The 27,647-nt window shown below is 30.9% G+C and overlaps 2 protein-coding genes across 5 annotated transcripts in view; one reads left to right on the forward strand and one right to left on the reverse strand.

The window, feature by feature from the left end:
- The window catches only part of LOC139514625 (WD repeat-containing protein 44-like), a 33,777-nt gene extending 32,678 nt beyond the window's left edge, over positions 1-1,099 (reverse strand). Inside the window, exon 1 of the mRNA XM_071304071.1 lies at positions 950-1,099. Coding sequence (XP_071160172.1) covers positions 950-1,008 — 59 coding nt within the window. The 5' untranslated portion in view covers positions 1,009-1,099. The remainder of the gene's footprint in view (positions 1-949) is intronic.
- On the forward strand, positions 973-26,081 carry LOC139514627 (RNA-binding protein FXR1-like). 4 transcript variants are annotated; one of them, XM_071304073.1, is made up of 17 exons: positions 973-1,405; positions 11,611-11,666; positions 12,340-12,436; positions 13,206-13,363; positions 13,724-13,786; positions 14,378-14,471; positions 15,127-15,243; positions 15,738-15,905; positions 16,150-16,228; positions 16,592-16,719; positions 17,114-17,200; positions 18,409-18,512; positions 19,051-19,163; positions 19,814-19,969; positions 20,671-20,718; positions 21,560-21,661; positions 24,053-26,081. In XM_071304073.1, the coding sequence occupies exons 1-17, from the start codon at positions 1,355-1,357 to the stop codon at positions 24,475-24,477; spliced, it is 2,046 nt and encodes a 681-aa protein (XP_071160174.1). In that variant the 5' UTR covers positions 973-1,354; the 3' UTR covers positions 24,478-26,081. The 4 variants fall into 4 exon arrangements, with proteins under 4 accessions (XP_071160174.1, XP_071160175.1, XP_071160176.1 ...); XM_071304074.1 differs by having other exon boundaries at positions 1,132-1,405; positions 16,592-16,701; XM_071304075.1 differs by lacking the exon at positions 20,671-20,718 and having other exon boundaries at positions 1,132-1,405.
- Positions 26,082-27,647: the final 1,566 nt, after the last annotated feature.

Here is a 27,647-nt window from a genome sequence, read left to right on the forward strand (position 1 = left end):
AAAAGATCAATAACCTGGTATAAGTATTGTTTATTTAGAAAAAAAACACAATACTGGTACAATACTGGAATACAATACTGGCACAAAATTTTTATACCAGTATTGGGTATCAGGTCCGTTCGCGCCCAATACACTTTCGCACCCTACACGTTCGCACCTTGCACGTTCGCACCCAAGGTCCGTTTGCACTCTAAACGTTTGCACCCAATTTTAATTCAAATTCCAGTTAAATAATTGGAAAAACATGACTGTTGTTTTAAATTGCTTAAGTGTAAATACTGAATGTATTTATAACTTGGTTTGAGTAAAACAATGAAGATTTTAAATGAAAAACACAAAAGATAATTGTTTTTAACAGCTTGGTCCCTCTTATAGATCTGAAACAATGAAACAATAAAATATAGCAATACACAAATTATAAGTTAACCAAAACATGATGAAATTTATTCAACACGCAAAAAAAATAACCGTAGTCAGAATCTCATTTTATTTTGAAACAAGTCAGTGGAACAAAGTAACCAAAACATGATTAAGAGTTATTCAACACAAAATAAAACTTTGACAGAATCCCACTCATGACTATATTTAGAAAGGATTATTATTTTTTTAACAATACATTTTCTGAAACATGATTAAGATTTATTCAACACAAAAAAAAATGCTGTCTCACTTTATTTTGAGACAATGACAACAATTATACTTATAAGAATACAGTTGCCAAAACTTGATTACAAAAATATTAAACACAAAACCAATTAAAATTGGGCGCGAACATGTAGGGTGCGAACATGACTTTGGGTGCGAACATGTAGGGTGCGAACATGAGTGGGTGCGAACGTGAATGGGCGCGAACGGACTCAGATTCCCAGTATTGCGATAACCAACTACACTGATAGTCACTGTACACAAATATTTAAGGATTTTTTTTTCTGATTTTCTTAATCCATACCGCTTTGGTGTTGCTTCCTCTGCGTCATAAAATTCTTCTAGTTCACTATCGGACGACATTTTGTCACCTGAAGTGGACAGAAAACATTATTTACTGATATCTACAAATGAGTGTTGTCATTTCTGCCAAAATAATCCAAAAAAGGAAGTGGCAAAGTCTTTCTCGGGGTTTATTATAAAGTCAATGGAAAATTCCGAGACAATCCGAATAACTTAGATTTTTGGAAATGCTCCCTGAAAGTCGATGTTCCGTACTTTTTTCGTTCAGACTATAGTTTAATCTTGACAAGAATTGATGAGTTTCGGCCACAAACTTCTATTCTATTGCATTTTAACTTCAGGACTGTGTGAAATATAAAGAGAGCGTGGAAAATACTTAAATTTCCCATCATTCCCTGTGTTCAAAATGGAAAACCTTGTGGTAGAAGTTTGCGGGGCAAATGGAGCATTTTATCAGGTAAAATATTGTGTCAAACAATGAGTATTTGTTGAATTCTGAAGAAAAAAATATCAGATACCTACAGAAGGAGCATATTGACCCTTTTATTGATATGTCTTAAAAAAAAGGTGTCCACAATATACATGACAAGTTTCACTTTCACTTGTCAACTTTTATGAAACTGAAACTTGTACTTTCGATTTACAAATTTCAGAAGGATAAAGATCAGTTTTTTTGCTATTAATTGTTTTGTAATTTTAATATCGAATTTGATTTTAGCAATTAGGTTAGAATGTTTTTCAAATGAGTCATTTTGTCTTATCATGATCTTTGTAGCTTCTCAGCTACAGTAAACTTTGATTGATGGAATGATAAAAGCATGAGTAGTGTGTTAAAGTGTATTTGTTATTGTATATAAAAGTTTACCTGCTTTTTATGAAGGATGAATTTTAATTCAGTAGTTCTAAGTACACTGTTTTAAGGTTAAACACAATTACATAAATCTAATAGTTGAAGCATCAATATATTTAAAAAGTCTTGCAGTACATTTTTAGATATTACTTAGATGTTTGATAAAAAAAAAATGAATAAAACCATAGGATGAAGCTTTAAAGCCCTGAGGCATTACTGATTAGCTGTCCAATTTTTGTTTACCACAAAAAATGTATTAAAACGTATATCTTAATTAGAAAAAAGTATAAACAATTTTCAATTCATAGCCATAGGATCAACAATATGAATGTTAACATGTAACAGCACTTAGTATGTATTTTAGTTTAGTTGCCATCTTATTAACCATTGTGGTGACCTCTGAAGACTAAGAACTCACATTATTTGATGCATGATACATGTATAAACATTAATAAAGATTGACATTTTTTTCCTTTTTATATACAATGATACAAAAATGTATAACAACTGAAGAATGATTGTGTTACCCATCTCTTGTTAATTTGGACAAATTATAACCAAACTGACTTTGATGATTGAACAAAAAAAATATATTTCATTTTTTACATATATATATTTCATAGATAGTCAAACTATAATGGTGATTGGTAGCCATTCATATTAAGTTGAATAATTGTCTGACAGCTGTAATTTACTTGTTCAGATGACAGGTTAAAAAGTTTTTCCAGAACATCTACATTTTACATGTACATATGTATCATGTCAAATGTGACCATCAGTCAATTTTAACTTTCAAAAATTTCAATGGTTTGAATCTTTGAGATTTAGTCCAAAAAAATTGACTCTATCAGATCAGCAACATAAGGTAAAACTGAAAAGATGATGAATTTTAAAAAAAAATGGCATTAAAGATTTAAAAAAAAAGAATCATCAGAACCAAGTTTTTTAAACTAATGCACAAGTGCTTATGTGCACAGGTGTGTGATTTTATTAACAGCACAGCCCATGTAACCTTTATGAATGTAATACTGAAAAAGCAGAAATTTTCGTGGAGAATTTAATTTAGTTTATTTTGTGGAAAGAATATATCCATGAAATTAAAGCCCCCACGAAAATTTAACATACATATAATACCACTTACATTTAAGCTAGGATATCACAAAATTAAATCCCCATGAAATCTTACAGAGCGACGAAACCACGAAATTTTAACCCCACAAAAATTAAGGTTTCTATCTTTACAGTACTGAGTAGTAATGCACATCAACTTTCAATTCTAGGAAATATAATTTGTTACTAAAATTCATAGTAAAAGTTGCACAGTTTAAGCCATCAAGGTAGTTCTTACAGGAAATTGTATTGTCTATATATGTATATAAATTTACAGAAGTGCAACATACAGGTTTCATACATTTTAAGATAGAGTTGTGTCCCTTGTTCATTTAATTTTTGAATTTATTTGTGAAGTGTTTTTATTGTCTCTATAATAATAATAGAGGTCTTTACAATACTATTCAAAGAACATGATTTTATGAACCATGAAAATCTCATACATGAAAATGTGTTTATATCCAAAATACTGTATTTACAAGTCTCAATGCAAGTGGGGCAGACCATATGGGCACTGTAAATTTGTTTGTTTAGTTCATGAGATTAAAGATTAATAAGTTCTGAATTAAATCTACTAAATTTACACATTTGTTAAAGCAGCAGGGACAATATAGTTCTCTTAATAAACTTAAGTTGATTTAGGATTATTTCTTTTACTTACAATGTATTTATTTGACCGCAAAAAAATGCTGCCTTAATGGTATGGTGATGTCATAGTCGTCATATGAAGACATTTGGTTTCCAGACAATAACTTAAGTATAAGTGCACAGATCTCTGTGAATTTGTTCCACAAGGTTCCATACCACAAAAGGAAGTAGGGAATTGATTTGAGGGGTTAAGGCCCTAACTGTTTTAAGAATTGTCGGCAATTGTTAATCTTTTTTTTTAGAAAAAAAGTTTTTTACTAAGTTGCTTGATCATGTTCATATCTATAACAGTTAAAAAAAAAATACTAAAATGATTTTAAAAAATAGGTATTTTCTTATTCAAGAAAAAAAAACATTTTCTCATGTGCCATAACAGTCTGCACAGTTAGCCAGCCACAAGTCTGGTGCCCCAGACTAGTAATTTTTTTTTTTTTTTTCAACAAATAAATATTCTTTATTCTTCAAATTGCTTGTTACAACTTTACTTCATTGTCCAAGCTTCAATAAAGTATCCCTGTGAAATACTTTCTGAGTATCCAGGAAAATACACAGAATATAATAAAATATAAACATTATTTTTTTCCATCAATTAAATCCATCTTTTTAACTTTATAAGAAATACATTTTGGGATACTGTTTTGTTCTCATTCATAAACCTTCATAGCTCCTTTATAAACATAGCATACACATCTAAAAATTTCAGTTTTTGCTCGGATACATAGTAGGACTAGAAAAATTTCATTCGGACTAGTAGGAGTTTGCAAAACTTTGTTTGGACCAATAAGAAAAAAGTCAGAATGTTGGTCTTCGGACTAGTAGTTGAAAAAGTTTTTGGTGCAGACTGCCATAATTGTCCATGATTTTTTTGTTAGAGGCTGAACAGTGACATAATTTTGCTCTATAATCATGATAATCAAGTCATTTGGACACTGGTAGAATAGGTGGTTGTCTCATTTGTAATCATACCATGCCATATCTCAGTATTTTATATCAGGTGTATAGATTTCCATTTCTGATTTTAAAACTGATTTTGATGCATCGTCAAGAATAAATTTATTTGAAAATGAATATTATCTGAATTGGTGAAATCTGTGTTATCAATTTGAAGATTGCTCTATGGAATGTATTCTATTTGATAAGAATTACATGTATCATGTATCTTTATAATGTTTTTATCTTGTACATTTATCAATATACATGTACAGTGTAATGTACATGAAAAGGAAAAACCCAATGTTTTGTATTTGAATTGTGAACTGGGATTTGATAAGTCTTTGTAGAAATATGAATTAAGAGAGTTTGTGGTTTACTTCAATGAGAAAGCTACCTTCAGTAAAATAAAGCTAGAATCTAGAAAGGAAATATAACAATGGTAGTGACTTTCAGTTATCAACAATAAACAAGTATTTAATAATTTTCTGTCAATCTCTAAATTGTCCAAACACACCTTCCAAAATAAAAGAGCCAGCTTGACAATTTTGTTATACTATTTTCAGTCATTCTAAATTTTAAAATAGAGCCATTTAAACCAATCAAGGCCAATAGTTTAAGAATTTGGTCACAGTACATGATAAGAAACGTTACTTTGATTTTAAAAGCACACCTTTTATTTTTACACCTACACTGTATATCAGCTAGTAAGTCATCAAACTTGTAGGTGGCACGGTAGTATTTCCTGGCCCATAAGGGATAATGATAGCCTTTTTAGAATTTTCAACACTTTCTAACACTGCAAAAAATTCTACATTTACAGTTAACTAAAGTACTTTCATTTTACTATTCAGAAATGAATTTGAATATGTATCATGACCGTTTACTTTTTTTGCTATTTTTAAAAACCTAAGGCCACTAGTACTTTTAGGTTTTTACAGTGCAGTGAATACAAAATTCTCAAAAATTCTCAAAAATTCATTTTCATCTGTATGTAAAATTATTTTATATTTTTCTTCACCTGATTCATCCCTCAGTTTGGGAAAGTATGTTCAGTTGATACTGTATTTTTTGTCCAATCACACTGTTTAGATACATTTACCTAAGTAGGGTACACAAAAGGGCAACTTAAATTCTGGAATGCAAATACTACTGTGCCACCTGTAACAACAACACAATACTAAATCTGTGTACAAAAAATATACTATTATGAAAATTTGACAAAACATGGAATATAAAATTATTTTTAGAATCATTATAAGGGCAATTTCATTTTTCATATGGTTGAATGACAATGATTGCATACGAGACTTCATGTGCTATTGGCAAATATATTGATGGGACATGTACTTCTAATTTAATGTCAATGCTCAGATAGTTGCGCATGTTATGTTTTTCAGTAGTTGTTGGATGAATATCATAGAACCAGCTAGTTTCAGGAGGTTAGTCCTTGCAATTTTTTTACTGAATATTCATGGGTTTTTTCTCAAGGATTTTCCTGTACTATGAGTGCCCAATTAACCTTAAATATAGATTATGCTCTTTATGAAACATTGGAGTCAGTGAATTAAAAGTGAATTACCAACAGATATAAGGAGAGACTAGATATTGTTTTAGTTCAATTATCTGTTGTTGACACATTGATACATACTCCATACCACAACTCTTACACACAATGAATCTGTTACTTAAGTGATGCATCAGAGTTATATAAATAACACCAAAGAGATAAAGAGGTGCCAAACTAGTGAAATTACATTGTTATAAGTAATATCTAAACATAATGATATATTGTCAGTTATACACTTCTCTATACCTTGGATCATTATGAAATAATTATTTGATTTGATTGTGTTGTAATTGCATGCATTTATTTGAACCAAACACTAGCTGTGTGGGTGTATAAATAAAATTTGAAGTAAAAGTAACATTTTTTGTAGATAACAAATGCATGATGAATTTGATTTGTATCATCAACTGGTTGGTTCAGATTTAAATCTCAGGAGTACACCTTCTCTAAACAGATACACATTATCATCACATTTCATAGATTCTGATTTAATATTTTTATTTTACAATACAAGGAAGACTTGGAAAATATAGACATCACTTATTCTCAAATAATAGTATACATATTTAATATTTAAAAATATTGCTTCCCCTTTTTCTTGCCAGTAAAGTACTCTTTTCTTTCAGAATTGCAAAAAGTGCAAACTTAAATGTAACAATGTTAATGTGAATGTCTGGCATGCTTGTGTGCAGGGAAAATACCGCATTTGTTCCTTTTTTAGCTCACCTGGCCCAAAGGGCCAAGTGAGCTTTTCTCAGCACTTGGCGTCCGGCGTCCGGCGTCCGTCGTCTGTCGTCCGTCGTCCGTCGTCGTCTGGCGTCGTTAACTTTTACAAAAATCTTCTCCTCTGAAACTACTGGGCCAAATTTAACCAAACTTGGCCACAATCATCATTGGGGTATCTAGTTTAAAAAATGTGTCTGGTGACCCGGTCAACCAACCAAGATGGCCGCCATGGCTAAAAATAGAACATAGGGGTAAAATGCAGTTTTTGGCTTATAACTCAAAAACCAAAGCATTTAGAGCAAATCTGACTGGGGTAAAATTGTTCATCAGGTCAAGATCTATCTGCCCTGAAATTTTCAGACGAATCGGACAACCCGTTGTTGGGTTGCTGCCCCTGAATTGGCAATTTTAAGGAAATTTTGCCGTTATATGGTTATTATCTTGAATATTATTATAGATAGAGATAAACTGTAAACAGCAATAATGTTCAGCAAAGTAAGATTTACAAATAAGTCAACATGACCGAAATGGTCAGTTGACCCATATAGGAGTTATTGCCCTTTATAGTCAATTTTTAACCATTTTTCGTAAATCTTAGTAATCTTTTACAAAAATCTTCTCCTCTGAAACTACTGGGCCAAATTTATCCAAACTTGGCCACAATTATCTTTGGGGTATCTAGTTTAAAAAATGTGTCCGGTGACCCGGCCAACCAACCAAGATGGCCACCACGGCTAAAAATAGAACATAAGGGTAAAATGCAGTTTTTTGCTTATAACTTAAAAACCAAAGCATTTAGAGCAAATCTGACATTGGTAAAATTGTTTATCAGGTGAAGATCTATCTACCCTGAAATTTTCAGATGAATCTGACAACCTGTTGTTGGGTTGCTGCCCCTGAATTAGTAATTTTAAGGAAATTTTGAAGTTTTTGGTTATTATCTTGTATATTATTATAGATAGAGATAAACTGTAAACAGCCATTATGTTCAGCAAAGTAAGATTTACAAATAAGTCAACATGACCGAAATGGTCAGTTGACCCCTTTAGGAGTTATTGCCCTTTATAGTCAATTTTTAACCATTTTTCGTAAATCTTAGTAATCTTTTACAAAAATCTTCTCCTCTGAAACTACTGGGCCAAATTAATCCAAACTTATCTACAATCATCTTTGGGGTATCTAGTTTAAAAAATGTGTTCGATGACCCGGCCATCCAACCAAGATGGCCGCCATGGCTAAAAATAGAACATAGGGGTAAAATGCAGTTTTTGGCTTATAACTCAAAAACCAAAGCGTTTAGAGCAAATCTGACATGGGGTTAAATTGTTTATCAGGTCAAGATCTATCTGCCCCGAAATTTTCAGATGAATCGGACAACCCGTTGTTGGGTTGCTGCCCCTGAATTGGTAATTTTAAGGAAATTTTGCTGTTTTTGGTTATTGTCTTGAATATTATTATAGATAGAGATAAACTGTAAACAGCAATAATGTTCAGCAAAGTAAGATTTACAAATAAGTCAACATGACCGAAATGGTCAATTGACCCCCTAAGGAGTTATTGTCCTTTATAGTCAATTTTCAACAATTTTTAGAAAATTTGTAAATTTTTACTAACATTTTCCACTGAAACTACTGGGCCAAGTTCATTATAGATAGAGATAATTGTAAGCAGCAAGGATGTTCAGTAAAGTAAGATGTACAAACACACCAACATCACCAAAATACAATTTTGTCATGAATCCATCTGCTTCTTTTGTTTAATAGTCACATAGACCAAGGTGAGCGACACAGGCTCTTTAGAGCCTCTAGTTATCCACTCCTATCCAGTTTAAAACTTAATGCACCTGATTTCTTTGTTTACATGTGTTTGAGGAGAATTTTTACTGGCTTTACAGATTAGGAAACCAAGGAAATTTTCTGCATTTTTATAATGTATGATAGCCATTTTTTTTTCTCACTAAGTTCATTAACTATACTTCTACTTTTTATTATTTTAACCCTGATCCATCAAATTTGTTTCTATATTTAGACATATTTTTGTACATTAAAGATGTGAATTTCTCTTTGTGTACACATTTAGATAACAGTTTTTCCAGAAATTAGAATTAATTTTTCACAGCATTGCCAATAGAGGATACATTTTTACCTACAAAGGTATATAACTTGGCCCAATCACTTTGCTGGTGATCATCGTTTTGTTCTTATATAAATGGATATTTTTTCCCCGAAAAATGGTCTACCCTTTATGGAGTTACTGCCCCTGAAATGTTCAGCTGTTTTCTTGAATCTATTATAGATAATGAGAAACTTTCAAATAAATACTGTAAACCAACTTATTTTCGCAAGCGATTTATTTTCACGAATATGTAAAATTTGGATCTATTTTCATTTAACTACATCGAACAAAGATGATAATTGCAAAAATAAATCGCCATGAAATGAGTTGGTGAGGGCTAAACGAGAAATAAAGTATCTGCGAAAATAAGTTGGTTTACAGTAACTAAATATACCAGCAAGACAAGTTTCCCAACTGTTATACAATGTACATGTATGAAAAGCTCTTAGAAACAATATATTACAAAATGTATTCTTGAAGTACATGTAGAAGTTATTCTTATTGAATGTTAAAAAAAAACCATCAAAATAATAAAACATATGTAACTTTACAAAAGACATGTACTGATGAAAGAATAAAAATTCCTAAAGCCACCACATGCACTACAGCATGTACAATAGTTATATTCTGTTTGACCTGGTACATGTACAATGTAGATATCCTTACAATTCTTCCATCAAATGTCGTCAGAATTTCATAATGGTAGACATGATAAGTTCTAAAATTAAAGTAAACTAAACTCGCACCACATCTTCCTATATCTATCTAATTGATTTATTGAAATTATAAACTGGATATTTATGGTAATTATATCAGTTTTGACTAGACTTTATTATTTCTCCTGTTGTTTGTACGCCTGCTCACCATATTAGATTGGCATTATGTTTTAAATTCTGTGTGTCTGTTCAAATGTCCATTATCAAGATGAAGTTTAGTATTAATGTAGTTTGCCTTCAAGTTATAGTCACATTAACTTTAAACTTAGTTAGTTAGTACACAGGTTTATTATGTGTTATATAATATGACCATTTAACTTTTTTTTGGACAGATTAGGGTTTTGGCCTTGATTTCACAGATCAATGAACTTCAATGGGTTATATTGTGAGCAGGGCGTTATGGCCAATAGACACCTATTCTTGATTATATTAATTTTAAATAAGGACAATAATTAACAAGTGTTGCAGTACCAGTTCATTTTAATCTGAAATAAATAGATCTATTAGTTGCATCCGTATTTAACAGATTTTAAATCCATCTGCCTAAACAACTTTTGTAAAGGCATAAATATTTTCACATAAATTACCATTTACTTTTAATGACATTATATTTTAAATTATTTCAATGGTGTCTAGTTTTTCATACAAAACAACACCTTTCATAGACGTATATCTTAAAACTGTGTCTGTAAAGGGTGTGGTTCAATATATACCTTTTAATTCTACATCATTTTTCACATGAATTGTAATAAATGTCACTTTCTAAAAAAGCTAATATTTGATGGGATTAACACAAAAATCATAATATGATGATGTTGTAATCATTATGATTATGATGAAATGATTGCTTTTATGTTTTGCTTCAAATGTTTCAAATTATCAAACTATAGTAGTGTTATCAAATAAATTGAAATGAAGGAATTTCAATTAGACTTTAAAACCTTCCATATACACTTATAAATAAACTCACAATATGGAATGCATTTATAAATAAACAATCGTTTAATTTTAAGTTATATCAGGAATTTATTATTATGTACAGACCTGGGGCAGATCCAAGATCTTAGGTAAGGGGCACACCATTATCTAACTGTGACCTAAGACTCAAAGGCAAGGCATAGGGAACCTAGGTTTTAAAAGAAAAAGGTGCTGAATTTATTGCTAGTCTCAAAATCTATGTATGCATCAATTTCTTTGCCTCACCTAAAAATGTGCAAGCACCATGTCAGTTTTCTGTAGTTTGAACTTTTTCCTCTAATTATAAAACACAATTAACTAACGAGACTATGAAATTTACGATAACAAAACAATAATGATCAGCTATTGCACTAATTCTTGTAATTTGAATAATTCAATTGAAACCAGGAGATGTCACAGTGAAGCAATGCACGAAATTACATTATTTTTTTTTTTTTTAACTCAGAATTCATGATTTGAACTGTTGAGCTGCATTAGTATTGATATAGGCCGAAATACATAGGTATGGATGATATTGCCAATTTAACAGATTATGATGAATTTGAATATTGTTAATCAATGGTTTGAATAAATATCAGAAACAAACTGCTTTATTTATAATCTCTGCAGTGCTATCATGCACAAAAGGGAGCATCAGGGCCTAGTGGTCTAAGTAGTTAACCTACTGTACCACTAGCCTGTCAACACTGAGGTTGTAAGTTTGAACCTGGCACATAGCAGGTACATTCAACTCCTATCTTATTTGACTAGGATTGTCAGTCCTAATGAAGTTTGGTGGTTTTCTCATGGCACTCCATCTTCTATCACCAGTAAACACTGGCAGCCAGGTGTTGAAAGTGGTGTTAACTTTGTGTATGGTAAGTTTATCTTTTGATCAAAGGATAAGTTTGATTTGAATGTTTAGTGACATGTAGGTCCAACAGGACAGTTCTAATATAATATTGCTGCCTTATTTTCTAGAATGAATGTTTTTATTCATGTTTAATGTTTGTTGAATTGATTTTTTTTCATATTTTCAGGCACAAGTAAAAAATGTGTATGATGATGATGAAGTCCTTGTTACATTTGAAAACAAGTAAGTTACTTGACTTGATATTTTTGATTTAATATTAAATGAAAGATATATATTTTTGTAGTACTTGGTAGTTATTTTGATTATGAGGAGAAATACAACTGAGAACATGTATTTATGCATCAATTTCAATCATGGTTCGTAACTTCATAAGTTAAATTCCACAATTTGTGAAAAATATATTAAACGTTTTGTTTTAACTAGATCTTTTTTGGTCTCTTGGTCCTATAGCTGTCCATGTTTTTCAAAAGTTACAATTCCTTGGCTTTTAGATATACATTTGTATATTGCTTTGAGCATTCATGATGAAGATAAATTATCCAAGAAAGCTTGTGACTCATAAATTTATGAAACTGAAAGTGATATTTTCATTTCTATATCTTCAGTTGTTTAATGGTGAAATGTATATTGCAACTGGTGATGAATCCTCTACTGCCATTGGATTTAATAATTCCTTGAAAATATATATATATTCACCTCTGTCCTTGCAGAATATTTGAAGACTTAAAAGTAATAATAGGTTGTAAGGGTTGTTAAGGTTATCAATGTTGTATAGACATTACTTGCTATCATTTTGACCTAAATGTAGAAAGAGGACTGATTGCTTTCTCCATGAAATATGTTGCCTGTATTTAACATCTATTTTCTAAACTAAGTATTGCAATTATTTTTTTAGCTGGCAGCCTGACCAGAAAGTTAAGTTTGGTAATGTACGCTTACCACCAAGTGACCAATCAAAGAAAACTGATTTTAAGGAAGGAGAGATTGTGGAGGTAAAATAAGTTATTGAAATTTTAAAACATGGCAGTTTAAACGTTTTTTTTTGTAGACACTGAAAAATTTGATACTTGCTTATCACAAACAATTGGAAATGGTCCGGTTTGGTTTTTTTTTTTTTTTTTTTTTTAAATATTTGAAGAATACCATTGTATTACCAAAGCACTGTTTTGATTGTTCTGTTCAGACCTTGTTTTTGTTGCTGACAAACATTTTATTTTGATCTCAAGTATAATTTGATGAATGCTGTTCCTGAATTCAGGTTGTGTTATGTAATTGGTATAATATATTTGTTGTACTTGCAAAGGCTTGGTACCCTTGCTTTTGGACTTTTAGACCCCAAGTGTAAAGTCTACTATTTGTCCTGTTGCTAGTGTTATTGGCGTGATTGATATGAAAATTAACAGTTTATGAATAATTTCCTTTTACTACAATTGAAGTTGTATCTCTAGGAGCAGTTATGTTTTTTTCACACACAAAAAATGACAAGTGCAATAATATTGACAAAAGATCCTGTCATTTTGTTTCATTGCATTATTAAAAACAAGAAAATATGCAATAAATCACAACACCAACCCATCTTGACTTAATATTTAAAACAGAACTCTGGTCAATTCAAAAAAGATAATAAAAGGAGACAATAGAATGAAGCACACATTCATCAAGTATACATTGGTGCCCGATCCTTTCTGTCTAGTTTAGAACAAATGATAGAGGTCAGTTGTATGGTATGTGTTACTGTAACTTGTACATTTCTTATTTCAGGTTTTTACCCGAACCACTGAAAGTGAGCAATGTGGTTGGTGGAAAGCCAAAGTAAAAATGTTAAAGGGTGAATTTTGTGTGATAGAATATATCGGATGGGAAGGATCATCATATAATGATATTGTTCCACTGGATCGTATTCGTTCTCTTAACCAAAGGTATACATACAGTACAGTACAGTTCACATAAGAAATCATTTTACTATAGAATTTAGACATTGTTAATGATAAAATATTTTTTCAGAACTGAACCCAACATTATGCCTAATAATTTCTAATACTATTCAATGGTATAGTTTAAGACTTAAGTTTCTAGGAAAACAATTAGTTCCTGCAATGCTGGGATTTTAATAAAGTGTTACTTGACTTTCTTAAACAAAAACAAACACTATTCAGTCATTTCATTCATTTTAAGCATAAAATCTCATGTATTTCAAAACCTTGGAGCAGCTATCAGTAATGTTTTTTCTCACTTTTAAATAAAGTGACTAGTTGTTAATATATCTTGTTTTGTTTCAGTGCACCATTTAAAAACAGTTTCTTAAAGTATTCCATACCCATACCAGAGGATCTGAGAGAAATGTAAGTAAGCTTAATAACAACATTAAATTTTTTTTTTTTTATAAGATTAAGCTGAAAGATCTGTGATTTATGATCATATTTTGATCAGGAATTTTCATGAAAAGCTGTAACATGTAGCATGTTGATATTAACTTACATTCATCATTGAAAGCTATAACTATGTAATAACTATGTACTAGTATAAATCTGCCTTCCTCAGCCATTTGTGAGAAAGTTCAGGTGCATTTAACTCAATGTAGCATGCTTTTAGTCTACAGTGCAACACATGTTGCTGAAGCGGAGTTATGAAATCCAGCATGATGGTAACTACAATTGACTGAAAGATCAATATTAAGTTTCAATAATTTTGAAATGCAATTTTTTTTCCATATATATAAAATTGTAAGGTGATTATGCCAGTCTAGACATAGACAAGTGTAATTTACATAGTTAGTTGATCAACTTCAGAAAAAAATATGTCTGTTTCTCAGAATTATGTAACACGGTTTGTTTTGTTGATGTCTATGCCTGTCAAAGCATTTTTACAATAAAATTATGAATTAATTTATAATACATTATTGTTCATCTAATCATTTTTCTTTCAATTTGCAGTTGTTGTGAAGAAAATGCACATGCAGAATTTATAAAGCATTGTGGCCCATCCTCTATTATATATAACGAAACAGAGTGTTCATTAGTTGTAATTGTAAGTATCTTTTAATTAAACATAGCATGTCTACAATTAGATACTATCTCCAAGAGATATTAGTGTATTAAACAAAGACCCTGCATAATGCAAGATTTTTGAAAATTTTATAAAATAATTTAACATTTAATATAATCAAATTTTTCAGAAAGGGTGTCTAAATTTACACCGGTGATTCATATTTTCCTCGATACTATTTTGCATGGATTAAGTAACTCAATGAACAATAATCACCATAACTTTCTTTAACACAACTGTCAGGAGTATGAATTACAAATATTAAAAATTGAATAAGATATGGAATAAGTTTGATGAGACGGCAACCAAAATGATCAATGAACAAAAAAACACAAAAAAAATTGTAACACATAGTAGTCAATGATATTCAATTCCAAGTGTTCATTCAATAAATATGTAAAGCTCTAAATTCATTTGAGTTTCAGACTAATTTTGAGAGAGTATCCCAAATGATATGCCATCTACTTCATCATCCTTTAATGGACAAAATTGCTTACGATACAACAAGAACTGACAAGTGTTTTTCATTGGGAACAGACACATCATATTGTGGCTGGGTTTTAAAAAACTAACTTCATAAATATGTAAAAATCACATTTCTAAACATGTATTGTTTGAAGCTGTTTTTATCTTTCAGTCTACCAGTGAAGGTGTAATAAAGAAAGCCACATTGTTGTCAGATATGCATTTAAAAAATTTACGTCAGAAATTATTATTAAAGCAAAGAACAGACGAGGCTGTTAAAAGATTACAGGTATGAAGTGTTTTAAAAAAAAAGATACCACAGTCCAACCATAAACTAATGGACCGCTAACTAAATAATTTGGTATGAATATGACATTCTCACCACAGGCTATATAGGTTATTTGACCTGTATTTCATGGTTTTTATGTCAAAATCTACTATAGACCATAATAGGTTATCGTAATCAACATTTAAAGATTCTTAGAATTTGAATTTGGTTAAGGTTAGGTTTCAAATTCAGTTTCTTAGGAATTAAATGACTGCTATTACCATGAATAATCATATGACTTTGTGTCAAAGAGACCAAGGAGCAGAAAACAGCCCAAGGCCACTAATAGGTCTTCTATTCAGTGAGAAAATCTTAGACATGCAGTTGGGCTTCAGCTGGCGCCAAAAAAAATATGTGTACTTATTCAATGGACATAACACTAAACGTGTGTTTGTCTATTATGTACATGGTCAAAATTTAAACAATACTATATTACAAATTATATTATTTTTCAGAGTTCAAAAGTACGATCAGGTTATATGGAGGAGTTTACAGTACGAGAAGATTTAATGGGCTTGGCTATAGGTTCACATGGTGCTACCATACAACAAGCTAGACATGTTGAGGGTGTGACTGGAATAGAATTAGACGAGAAATCCTGTACTTTTAAAGTATATGGTGAGGTAGGTAACAAAAATGTCTGTCAAAACAGGTTGCTAGGAAGTTCATATTTAATCATTTCCAGTAAAATGTATAAATGCAATAAGAAGTTGTAGATTTGTATCCATAAAATTCTTTTAAAAAAAGATATCTGAGAGATTGTTTCTAGCTAAACACATGTTTTTACTTTTGTTGATATTTATGCATATTGTTTTTGATATTGCAAATTCATTAGAATGATTTAAATTTATTTTATTATTTTTTCAGTCACAGGAAGTAGTAAAAAAAGCAAGAGCCATGTTAGAATACGGAGAAGATACCTTACAGGTGCCAAGGGAATTAGTAGGTTAGTAATATAAAAGCCCTTATAGGTTCATTAGTCTACAATATACACTGAACAAACTGTTTATTTTAAACAGTCAGAATAAATTAAGTTGAACACTGTTGTCATGTTTACAATGAGTTTTAAGCAAGAGTTTTGATAGCTCCAAAGATTTAACTATTATATTTCATCCTCAGCATTCATTTTTTGGGGTTTGAGGCTTCTTTCAAATGCATATGTAGAAAAGAACTTAGTACACACCAAAATATTAAAGTGTTATTTTCACTGTAATATTTTATTATTTTTGTTTAGTTTATTTTAAGTTTGTATGATGTGAATTGAAAAAAAATATTTGATATCCATTTTTCTTGTCTGTTCTTTTTACAGCAAAAGTAATAGGAAAAAATGGAAGAAATATTCAAGACATTGTTGATAAATCTGGTGTTGTTCGGGTCAAAATAGAGGGGGATAATGAGGCTGAAGTACCCAGACAAGAGGTAAACACTGATGTAAAAGTAAGTCAAAATATATATCACACTAGTTTACAGCCGATTGCATTTTGTGTGTTAGGAAAGATAATATCTTTGGTTAGCTTGCTTGCTAGCTGAACCTTGAAGTCATTATTAGGTTAGTTAAGCTACCCTCCTTTAAAAGTAGATTAGTCCGACAGATAACCAATATGTACGCTGTATGACTAAGCTACTTCGAAAGGAGGGTAGTATGTCTTACCTAATAATGACTTAATTGTTCAGCTAGCAAGCAAGCTAACCAAAGATATTACATTTGCCTACACACTCAATTCCATCGGCTGTAAAGACTTATTGCCATTTAATGATTTTTATTTTTTTTTCTCTTGATCTCCTTTTAGTTATAAAACATAATCCTATTGATTTTATTCTTACTTTTCAGGGACAAGTGCCTTTCTTGTTTGTTGGAACAATGGAAAGCATAGGAAATGCTAAAATTTTATTAGAATATCAACTAGATCATTTAAAGGTGAGTCATTAAAAATAACGAAGAGATTTGTGTAGGTTGTAAATTCATGGTTTCTGCTTTTATGACGGTGTACATGTACAACATGTATACATGTAATTCTGATATAACCCATTCCCCCCCCCCCCCCCCCCCCCCCCCCCAAAAAAAGACGATCAAGTAAAAAAAGAAATATTTTCTAACGAAAACTTGTGCCTGTGTTTACTAATTTTCTTGCAACTGATCTCTCCAATTGGAATATATATGCAGCTATTTAAACATTTGTAAGATATTGAAATCAATGAAGCTCCTGTGAAACAACTAGCTTCAGGTTGACTTTATCTTACCTTTACCTGGGTTGCTTTACTTAGAGCACCACTAAATAGTAGATGTTGAAATCAATGAAGCTCCTGTGAAACAACTGGCTTCAAGTTGACTTTATCTTACATTTACCTGGGTTACTTTACTTAGAGTATCACTAAATAGTAGATGTTGAAATCAATGAAGCTCCTGTGAAACAGCTGGCTTCAGGTTGACTTTATCTTACATTTACCTGGGTTGCTTTACTTAGAGTACCACTAAATAGTAGATGTTGAAATCAATGAAGCTCCTGTGAAACAGCTGGCTTCAGGTTGACTTTATCTTACATTTACCTGGGTTGCTTTACTTAGAGTACCACTAAATAGTAGATGTTGAAATCAATGAAGCTCCTGTGAAACAGCTGGCTTCAGGTTGACTTTATCTTACATTTACCTGGGTTGCTTTACTTAGAGTACCACTAAATAGTAGATGTTGAAATCAATGAAGCTCCTGTGAAACAACTGGCTTCAAGTTGACTTTATCTTACATTTACCTGGGTTGCTTTACTGGGAGTACCACTAAATAGTAGATGTTGAAATACATGTCTGACAAATTTAATTATAAGCATAGTGATGACTTCTCATCCTGAATATCAATTTAGATTTCAAAACATGATATAATGGTTACAGCTCTTTATAATATTGAAACAGAAATGATCAGTTGCAACTAATTGATTTGAAAATAGATCAACAATTAAAGATTATCTTCGTCTTTTACTGTTAAAAAATGTAAAGCCAATTCTTAAAGCAAAGTTAATTATTTATCTTAAAAAAAAGAAAAAAAGAGTTGTACTAATTCTTATTAGGAAAATTCAAACATTTATAGAGTTAATATTCTCAGCATATTTTTTATATTTAAACTTTTTTTATCAGGAAGTAGAAAAGTTAAGACAAGAGAAGTTAGAAATCGACCAGCAGTTACGAAATTTATCTGTTTCACAACCAGGGCCTTACTTCCCACCACCAAGAGAAAGGAGGTAGGCTTTTATTGACAGTTAATTGTATTTGTATGGAAATGCTTTGGCCTGTAGATTAAATTCCTGATCAAGAAAATATAGCATTTACATATTTATTGATGGTTTCTAAAGGAATATTGTTTCTCTATGAAGTGGATTTGAATATTTCTTATAGTAAGAAATGTGTTGGATTTCCTCAAAACAGTTCGACAACGTTTGACAAATGAAGATAGAAAAAGAAATTTTCATATTGTTGGTTAAATTTTCTTGATCAAAAGCTGTGTAACACTCTTGAAAGTAGAATGATACAGTTGTTGAAGATATGAAGTTGATTCATTTGATCGAAACTAGTTATTTAGACTGAAGCACTTTTAAGTGTTAATGTTACTGAAATTAAAAAAATATTCTCTTAAAAGTAGGTTCCTTCTATTTTTGTTTGATCTTTTGGGTTCTGTTATATTGTTGTTTATATTAGAAATATCTGTAAACACTTTGTACCTCTAGCTATTGTTCTTTAATGTTTTAGGTTACTATAGAACTGTCTACTTTGTTATTTTAGAAGTAGTAATAATGACCCTTACTCTGATGAAAGAGGTAGACGAGGAGGACCTGGTCGAGGAAGAGGACGTGGAGCTAGACGATGGGCTAATGAAAGACGGGGAATGAATTCTGGTATTCAAATTATCTAAAAATTAACATTATTAGTTAGGGGTTTCATATTGACTTGACTGATAGTTTTTCACTCTTTGTATTGTAGTCAATTAAAAAATGTGACCTAATTAAGTTTGTATGATAAAAGTATTCTGTTCAGTTGCTAAGAAGTTTTTACAGGAATTCTTTTAGAGACTGACAGTTAGGTCAATAAGGTAATTCTGTACACACAGTGTGACACAATTTAAATCATTATTTATGCAGTGTAGGGAACATTTTGCTACAGCTTAACAGCCTTAGTTGTTAGAAGATGTGGTATAAGTGTCAATGAGACATCTCTCCATCTAAGTCACAATTTGTAAAAGTAAACCATTATAGGTCTAAGTATGTCCTTCAACAAGGAGACTTGGCTGACACCGAACAGCAAGCTATAAAGGGCCCCAAATGTGACTAGTGTTAAACCATTGAAACAGGAATACCTACGGTCAAATCTATATAAAAAACAAGAAACACTTATGAACCATATCAACAAGCAACAATAACTGAACATCTAGTTCCTTTCAGATATTGTAGTTCACTTATAAGGTAAATATCCAGTTAATAATTGGTTTTATTAAGTTAGTTTGGACATAATTCAGGGCAGTATTTAAAAAGAACTTTCTATCAAACAGGTGACGAGTCTTTATCCCGTCCTATAGGTGACTGGTCCGAGGAAGTAGCTGAGGAGGAACGACAGAGAGGTTACAATACAGATAGTGTTCTCTCAGGGAGACAACGTGGACGTGGTAGAGGGAGAGGTCGAGCTTATCCATCATATAGGATGTCAGGTATACTGCTGTTATATAGAAGGCTTCCCTGGAATTTACTTTTAATGCACTGCATGTAAAATCCTGTGTTTTGTGATTGTGTGTGTGTGTTACAGATAAACAATATGCAGAATAAAGGAGACATACATGGCATGGCACCTTCTAAAATGAAAAAAGTTAAATGATGAAAAATTTATTTTTATGCCCCATTTATGTTTTCTGGTCTGTGCATCCATCCGTCTGTTTGTTCGTTCATTCGTCCGTCTGTCTGTTAGGTTAAAGGTTTTGGTTGAGGTAGTTTTTGATGAAGTTGAAGTCCAATCAACTTGAAACTTAGTACACATGTTCCCTATGATATAATCTTTCTAATTTTAATGCCATATTAGAGATTTTTTCCACCACTTTCACTGTCCATTGAACATAGAAAATGATAGTGCGGATTGGGCATCTGTGTACTGGGGACACATTCTTGTTTTAAAAAAAATATATTTTGTGTACTTCATGGATAGTTGCCAGACTTGTATTAAAAAGATCAAGAGAGAAAACAACACAAGAAACAATATCCATTTGTCATTTCAGAAACAAAGTTAAATGTTACGTATGGCATGATGCATGTTCCATCAATATTATTAATATTCATACATCATATTTCATGCTTTGATTTTATTTTGACATTTGGTTATGCATTAGTTTGTAACATACCACATTTTGTTTTATCACAGAACCATTCAACAGAAGACAACCATACCAATATCATTATGGACCGGAAAGTACGTTTTATTTTGCTAGCATTTTATCTCAACAAATTGGAAAAAAAGATTTTATCATGTTTTTATTTGAATGAAGTATATTATCACACAAAGGTGATGATTCCGAACTATTTTTCTAGGCTTAAGGTAAACCGAAGGTTAAGGGTGGTCTATAGTCTCTCAGTACTATAGCAATTCAGTTTTCATTAAACTTGTTTACACAACCACCCATAGAGGGGAAACAATATCACAATTTTCAATATCAAAGGTAAAGAAGGATTTAAAAGTTATCCTAGCCTAAAATACATACTGACTTGATCATTTGGACACCAAGAAAGCTTGTACATTAACACAGTAAGAGATAATGGCCTTGAGGTTTATCAGATTTTGAACTTATAATTCCAATGTTAGTTAAATGCCTTGAAGTAAATGTTGGTGAACTATTTCTTCATCACACAAAGAGGACCAAGGAAAAACAATAACTTGTATTGGTGAATGCTGTGTGTTACTTTTTGGAATGAAAATGCATGAACATTTCTTAACTCTATTTTCATTATTAATTTTATAATTTTTTTTCATTACTGATTTTATTATATTCTTAGTTGGGAGTTATTAAGTTGGCTTTAAATGAAGAATTGTTTTTAAGCCTTCAACATTTTTTCCTCTAAAAATATCTTTTTAACATAAAGGAATTCTTTGCCAAATTTATGGTGGCAATTTGGTATTTAGGTTACAAAAACAGTGGTCAAGGTTACAAAAGAAATTTTTGGGAAATCTTATTTTCTAAATTCTAACTTTATAATCATATCTTCAATCTTAATTTTTGCATCTTTATAGAAAGTATTTAATATTTTATTTTAAGGTTCTTACGACACAGACGAAAACAGAGATTACTCTCGACGACGAAGAACTGATGATGATGATACAGTATTAGATAATGCTAGTGTTACTAGTCAAGATCAAGGTATGTTATGATAAATAAGCCAAAAATGTAATTTATTTTTATGTCTTATTGTCTTTGCTGTCTTATTTTCAAAAAAGTGGTGAGTTTATATTTACGTAAGTAAAAATGGGGGACTTAGGTGTGCTGTTTCTGGCAGTCCCTTAACAATGTATCAGTTTGTGGTTAGGGGGGCGAGTAGTTGTAGGTTAATGATATTTGGTATGCAGTTGTATTAGCTTTACAACTTAGCTTCATTTGCATTTATTAGTTTGTGATTAGGTCATTTAAAGGGGAACCACTAGTGATAGGTGAATTATAGTATGTATTACGCATTTACATGTCTAACATCCATAGAGATTATTTGGCCATGTCCCCCCACTCATGATCTATTGACTTTTTTTTTTTAAACTTTTGCTTACTTAACAGTTAGGGTTCTACTTCGTCAAAATTATCTCCCCCATTACACCAGTTCATTTTTACAATCGTAGAAATGAAAGCCATTGTAGGGATGACGCGCTGCCAATTTAGCTCTAGAAAACCGATTAATTTATCCACATAGCACCATTTTTATCCTTATATGTCAGTTGTATTTTAAAAGACAAATGTATCTACTAGCTAATGAGCATCAGTTTATGTTGCTCTCTGCATTGAGTCAACTTAAAACTATTGTCTGATCGGTTGTCAGGGGGAATTTTCGAAAATTCATAAACATTTAAAAAAAAATTGAATTAAATATTTTGTGGAAGGGCAGACTAAAAATTTACAGTGGTTGAAGACTATAAACTCTAATTATCACACACAAAAAAATGATTTTTTTTACGAAGATATGCAATTTGAGATCAAACTTAAAAGACTGTTGTCAAGTACTTTTAGTAAAAAATAGCTATTCGAGCACACCTACTCTGTTTTTGTGATTCATTAGAAAGGTATTTCACTTGACCCATATATATTTCATCTTTTAGAACTGTGAATTTTTTATGTTATGAAGTCAACCTGTAGCCTTGATATATAAAAATGATACAATCTGAAGCGAGATGATGTATCAAATACTCTTGCTTTATATGTTTTCAAGACAAAATATTCAACTCAAACACGCCCTAACATAAAAAGGTGCACTTGATTTTCTCTGTTCCATACAATTGTTACCCATTTTTTTGGAATTTTTTCTAGAGTCACATAATGAAAGGGCAGACACATAAATTACTAAACTGATAGATTGATATGTTCGTCCTTGGTAAAAAAAAAACGGAGGTTATGCATTTTCTACATCCAACTTGATAGATACCCATGTCGTCGACTTGATATCTAATTGGTCTGATTAACTGTGTAATAGATAAATTGAAAACTTATGTCAATGGTGTTTTTAAAATAAATTACTTTGTAATTAAAGTATAAAATTGTAATTTTTTTTTTTTTCTATTAACTTTTAAAATTTGTGTTACCATAGTAAACATTACAGTAAGCATTTATTGCCTTCTCTAACAAAGAGCTTCGTTCTTTTGTTCTATTTTAATCGGGTTTTTGCCTGTTAAGGGTTCAAAAATTCAGCAAAATTTAAACATCTTGTTTTTCATTACGAATTTTATTTGTTACACTATAAGTTGTTACTTTATGATATGGTACCAAAATCAACCATAAAAAGGATTATTTTTGGTCCCAGATGACTTTTGAAATGTTTATATCATTGAAAAAGCTCCAAATTATCTCCCTTTGGTGATAAATTGCACTTTTCTATTATGTATAAGACAAAGATCATTTATAGAAAAAAAATAGTGAAATACTATATTTACAAAAAAATATGGATTTATACCCTCGAGCCCCCTTAACATGTATTTGTAATTAAATCAGTTTAAGGAGAGCCACCAGTGGAATATCAATGATATTTAGAATACAGTTGATTTGCATTGGAATCTCTCATTTTCATGAATATTTTGTGGTCCCTCCCTGTCAGTTGAAAGATGTTGACTTTGAAACTTTTGCATAGTTTACATGTTAAAATTTGTATTTTATTCTGTTTAAATGGAATTACTTCTGATAAGTGAGTAGTATTTGGCATGTAGTTTTATTAGCATTAGCATTTCTCATTTCAATGAAGGTTATTTGACAAATGTAAAGAAAATCCTACTTTAATTTCAACATTTGATTTACATTATCAACATTACATAAAGGCAAGGCATTTCAACAGTTAATTTGGAAGATTTTTTGTTGTTATTTTATTTTCTATTATATTGCATTTATTTTTTTAACAAATTATGAGCCTTAAGTAAATGTTAAGAAGTTATTCAAAATATATTTTGCAATGCTTTTGTTGATTAACTTTATATGCACAAAATGTCAGACGAAAGCTACTGTGCTGATTTTCAATTAGTTTTGAACTCAATTAGCTTTTTAAGAGAATTTTTTTAATTACAGATAGCCAATCAGGTCGAGAAAGAAGACCACCAGAGAGAAGAAGAAAGCGAAATAATAGAAGAAGTCGTTATCCTGGTAATGGTACAGACACGGGAACAGAAACCGATACTAGTGCTTCAAATTATCGTGGTGCTCCAAATAAACTTCAGTCAGCCCCAACACAAACTGTTAAGTCTGAACCATCTGCTAATTCATCAGACACCAGAGCTAATGGTAAAAGTAGTACTGGTAATGGTGGCTCGCAGGCATCACACTCGGCTCCTAAGGAGCAGAGGGAGCCACGTAGTAAACCTAGTGGAGGTAGACCACCAATGTCAACAAAGAATGGTGTTAGGCCAAGTGGTAGTGAATCAGATTCAAAAGGGGGAAAACCCAAACCAAGTTCAGCACCAAAGACAAAAGAACCGATGGTGAATGGAGAATAGTCCTCAGACTGTGAAAAGTTGAATCAAGTCAGCCACAAGACAAGAACAGCTGACTGTGGCTTTCTCCTCCCATTCATGACCCCCAGAAATGACGACTTTACTACTGATGTTGAAATGTTAATTTGATTCATACATCAAAATTTGTTGAAATCTCAAATATGAAAAAAAATGCTGAATTGTAGCACTATATTACTTAATTTTAGGCATTTGATATCATTTATTTGTGATTATATGACTTGTTACATGTTAAATCAACTTTTAGGGCTGTGAGATATAACATGCATGATACTCCAACATTAAAAATTGATTAATTACCAAAATAAATATTTCCTATAATGAAGCACTCGCTATCAAAGTGGGTTCTCCTTGGTTGAAGAAGAAACTATTTGATTTGTTAGTTGTTATTTTTTTGTATTTGCTGTCTGAATAATAAAAAAAAAATTCTAAAATTTTAATTAACTTCACAAGAGTGATAACATTTTTTTGTATTTGTTGAAAATACAAGAACATGTATTACACAAATTAAGATTGATATCAAATGTTTAAACCATTGTACCTAAACTTGAGGGAATACTTACTGGAATTGTAGTTTTTATCATGTCTGAAATTCATTTTTTTTATTATCCTACGGAGAGAGAAAGAGTGAAGATCTCTTTAGATTTGTACAAAATGAAACTTAAAAAAACTATACATTTGGAACCACTAAGGTTTTGAGTTAAGACAAACTTAAAAGTATCTATATTGACTTAACTTTATACTTACATTGCTTGCTTATTGTTGATTCTATACCTGAATATTTATTAAAAAAATGATGTTTTTAAATTTACACCATTTTCTCTGTTGAGGAATAATAATTCAATATTTATTAGTATGTCTGTAAAATATCAGAACATCTGACATAAGAATCAAGTTAGAATACTAAATGCATGGCTACAGGGTTATTTATTTTTTTAATGTTTATTGAGAAGCATTTATAGTAAAAATCCATTAAATTAGTCCTATTCTATTGATAAATTCGAAGAAAAGAAAAATTTTATTCGAAGCATTAGATGATAGAGGGTTTAATTTTGGTTTATAGTGATGAAATATGACTATTTCAAAAAGATTCTAGTTTCAAAATAGTTGCTTGTGAGAAAAAGAAGTACATGTATAATGAATTTCAGACATGAACAAGGTATTACTGTTGGCTAATTAAGCCTTAGACATGGATTTTATATACATATAAACATCTGAAAGCTATATTAATAAATAGAAACAGTAGGTTTCTATTTTGACTTTTTGGAATGTATCGTATTATAATATTGCTGACTATTTTTCAAGAGACAATTAGTGTGTATTAATGTCATACTCCAAATTTATCAATTTATTGGTGTAGGAAATGTTTTAGTAGTGGTCACCCTATTATCAATATGAAGTCTATTTGTGGCATGTTCCTTAATACTCAATAATCCATGATTGGAACATATTGATGTCAGAATAGGTCTGTGCACATAGAGATCACAAAGACTTCAATATGATACAAATTCTGTATATGTTTTGTAAAGAAAGGGCTTCATACTAAAAATATGGCATAATCAAAGATATAACTCGATGGAATAACAAAAGAGAATCATTTGATCCTAATAATGACATTTATTTGATATCACCAAGAAAATACGAAATATGTCAGTTTTTGTTTGTTTTCCATGCATTGCTATGACGTCTTTAGAAGCATGTGCAGTCATGCAAATGTTGGATTTCATTGAGAAATGAATCTGATTATGGAATGCTAGCTATTGTTATCAACCAATCAAAATATGGATTCTTATTTTTCAAATGGTAATTTTTCTGAGTGTGTTTCAGGTAGTACATTGGTACACCTAGTTTGCTTGTTTCATTAGCTTTTAGGCCTCTTTTGAATTATATTCCGTCCTCTAAAACTACATCGGAGCAAGAATTATTCTACTTGGGGTCATGAATAATCGTGTTTTGCTTGTATATATTTCATATTGTTAAATTAATTAAGAATGTTTGTATATAAGGTTGGTTTTGCTTCATTTGTTATTTATTTGTTTCCACGGAATCATCCTTGCTCTGCTTGTTAGATTTACTTATAACCCTAGAAAATATATCCAAATATATAGAAAAACATGTACTCACATTTTTTTCAAGCATCTATTTATTTCACATAAAAAAAACATTTGTACCTGGAAACTATATAAATCCACAACACTCATGACCAGAAACTAGTTAATGCATAATTTTTAAAGGATAACTGTTTGTATATTGGTATATGTAACCTGATTTAGTTAATGGTTTTTAGGGTGTTACCAGTAGTTCACATGTAGATAATTCAATCAGAGGATTTTTATGAGATACTGCATTAGCAAGAAAATGAAATTTTGTATGTGTTTTTGCTCATTGTTAAAGACTGTCTTGTGAGCTGTGTTTATTTTGTTCTTTGGTCACTTGTGTATAGTTCTTTCATACCACATCTCCTTATTATGAAATATTGTTATTCTATGTTTTTTCCTCTTTTTATTAGTCTTCCACAAATTTTTGCTGCACTAGTTCTCAGATTTTTATTGGACCAATGTTGATGGAACTCTACTATAATGAAGACAGACCCATGTAAAGTTGTGCACCTGAATTTAGAATGGTTCAAAAAAGCCACCCTTTTCCATGGAAACCATTGAATTGTAAAAAAGAATAAAAAAATCCAAAGTTTTTATTATAAGACCTTACTGGTTGAAACTTGAGGAAAATGTTACTTCGTATGCCTAGATTTTTTTTTTAGTAATTATGAAAGCAGCATTTTCTTAAAAAATACAATATTAAACCAATTGAAACTTTATGGGTATGGAACATGAAATGGGTTAAAGTGGTATCTGTTTTTGGAAAATAACTAACATTACTATGGAAACTACAAAAAAAATTGAAATACACAAGACGTTGACACTTAAGAGAAATGTTAACTGGCATGTGCAGAGATGATATATAATTTTGGAATTTTAAAAATGGCCACTGTTACCATGGAAACAGCCAATATGGAATTTTAAAATGGCTGACGTTACCTTGGCAATGGGGGATGAGGGGCCATCTGATATTGCTCGCAATTACAAATCTAGTTTCTATTGGGTTTTTTTCTTTTAAATATTTTTTATTTACTGTGAATATGATTATTTTGTCTG

Source organism: Mytilus edulis, chromosome 3 (genome assembly GCF_963676685.1).
Source record: "Mytilus edulis chromosome 3, xbMytEdul2.2, whole genome shotgun sequence".
NCBI lineage: Eukaryota > Metazoa > Mollusca > Bivalvia > Mytilida > Mytilidae > Mytilus > Mytilus edulis.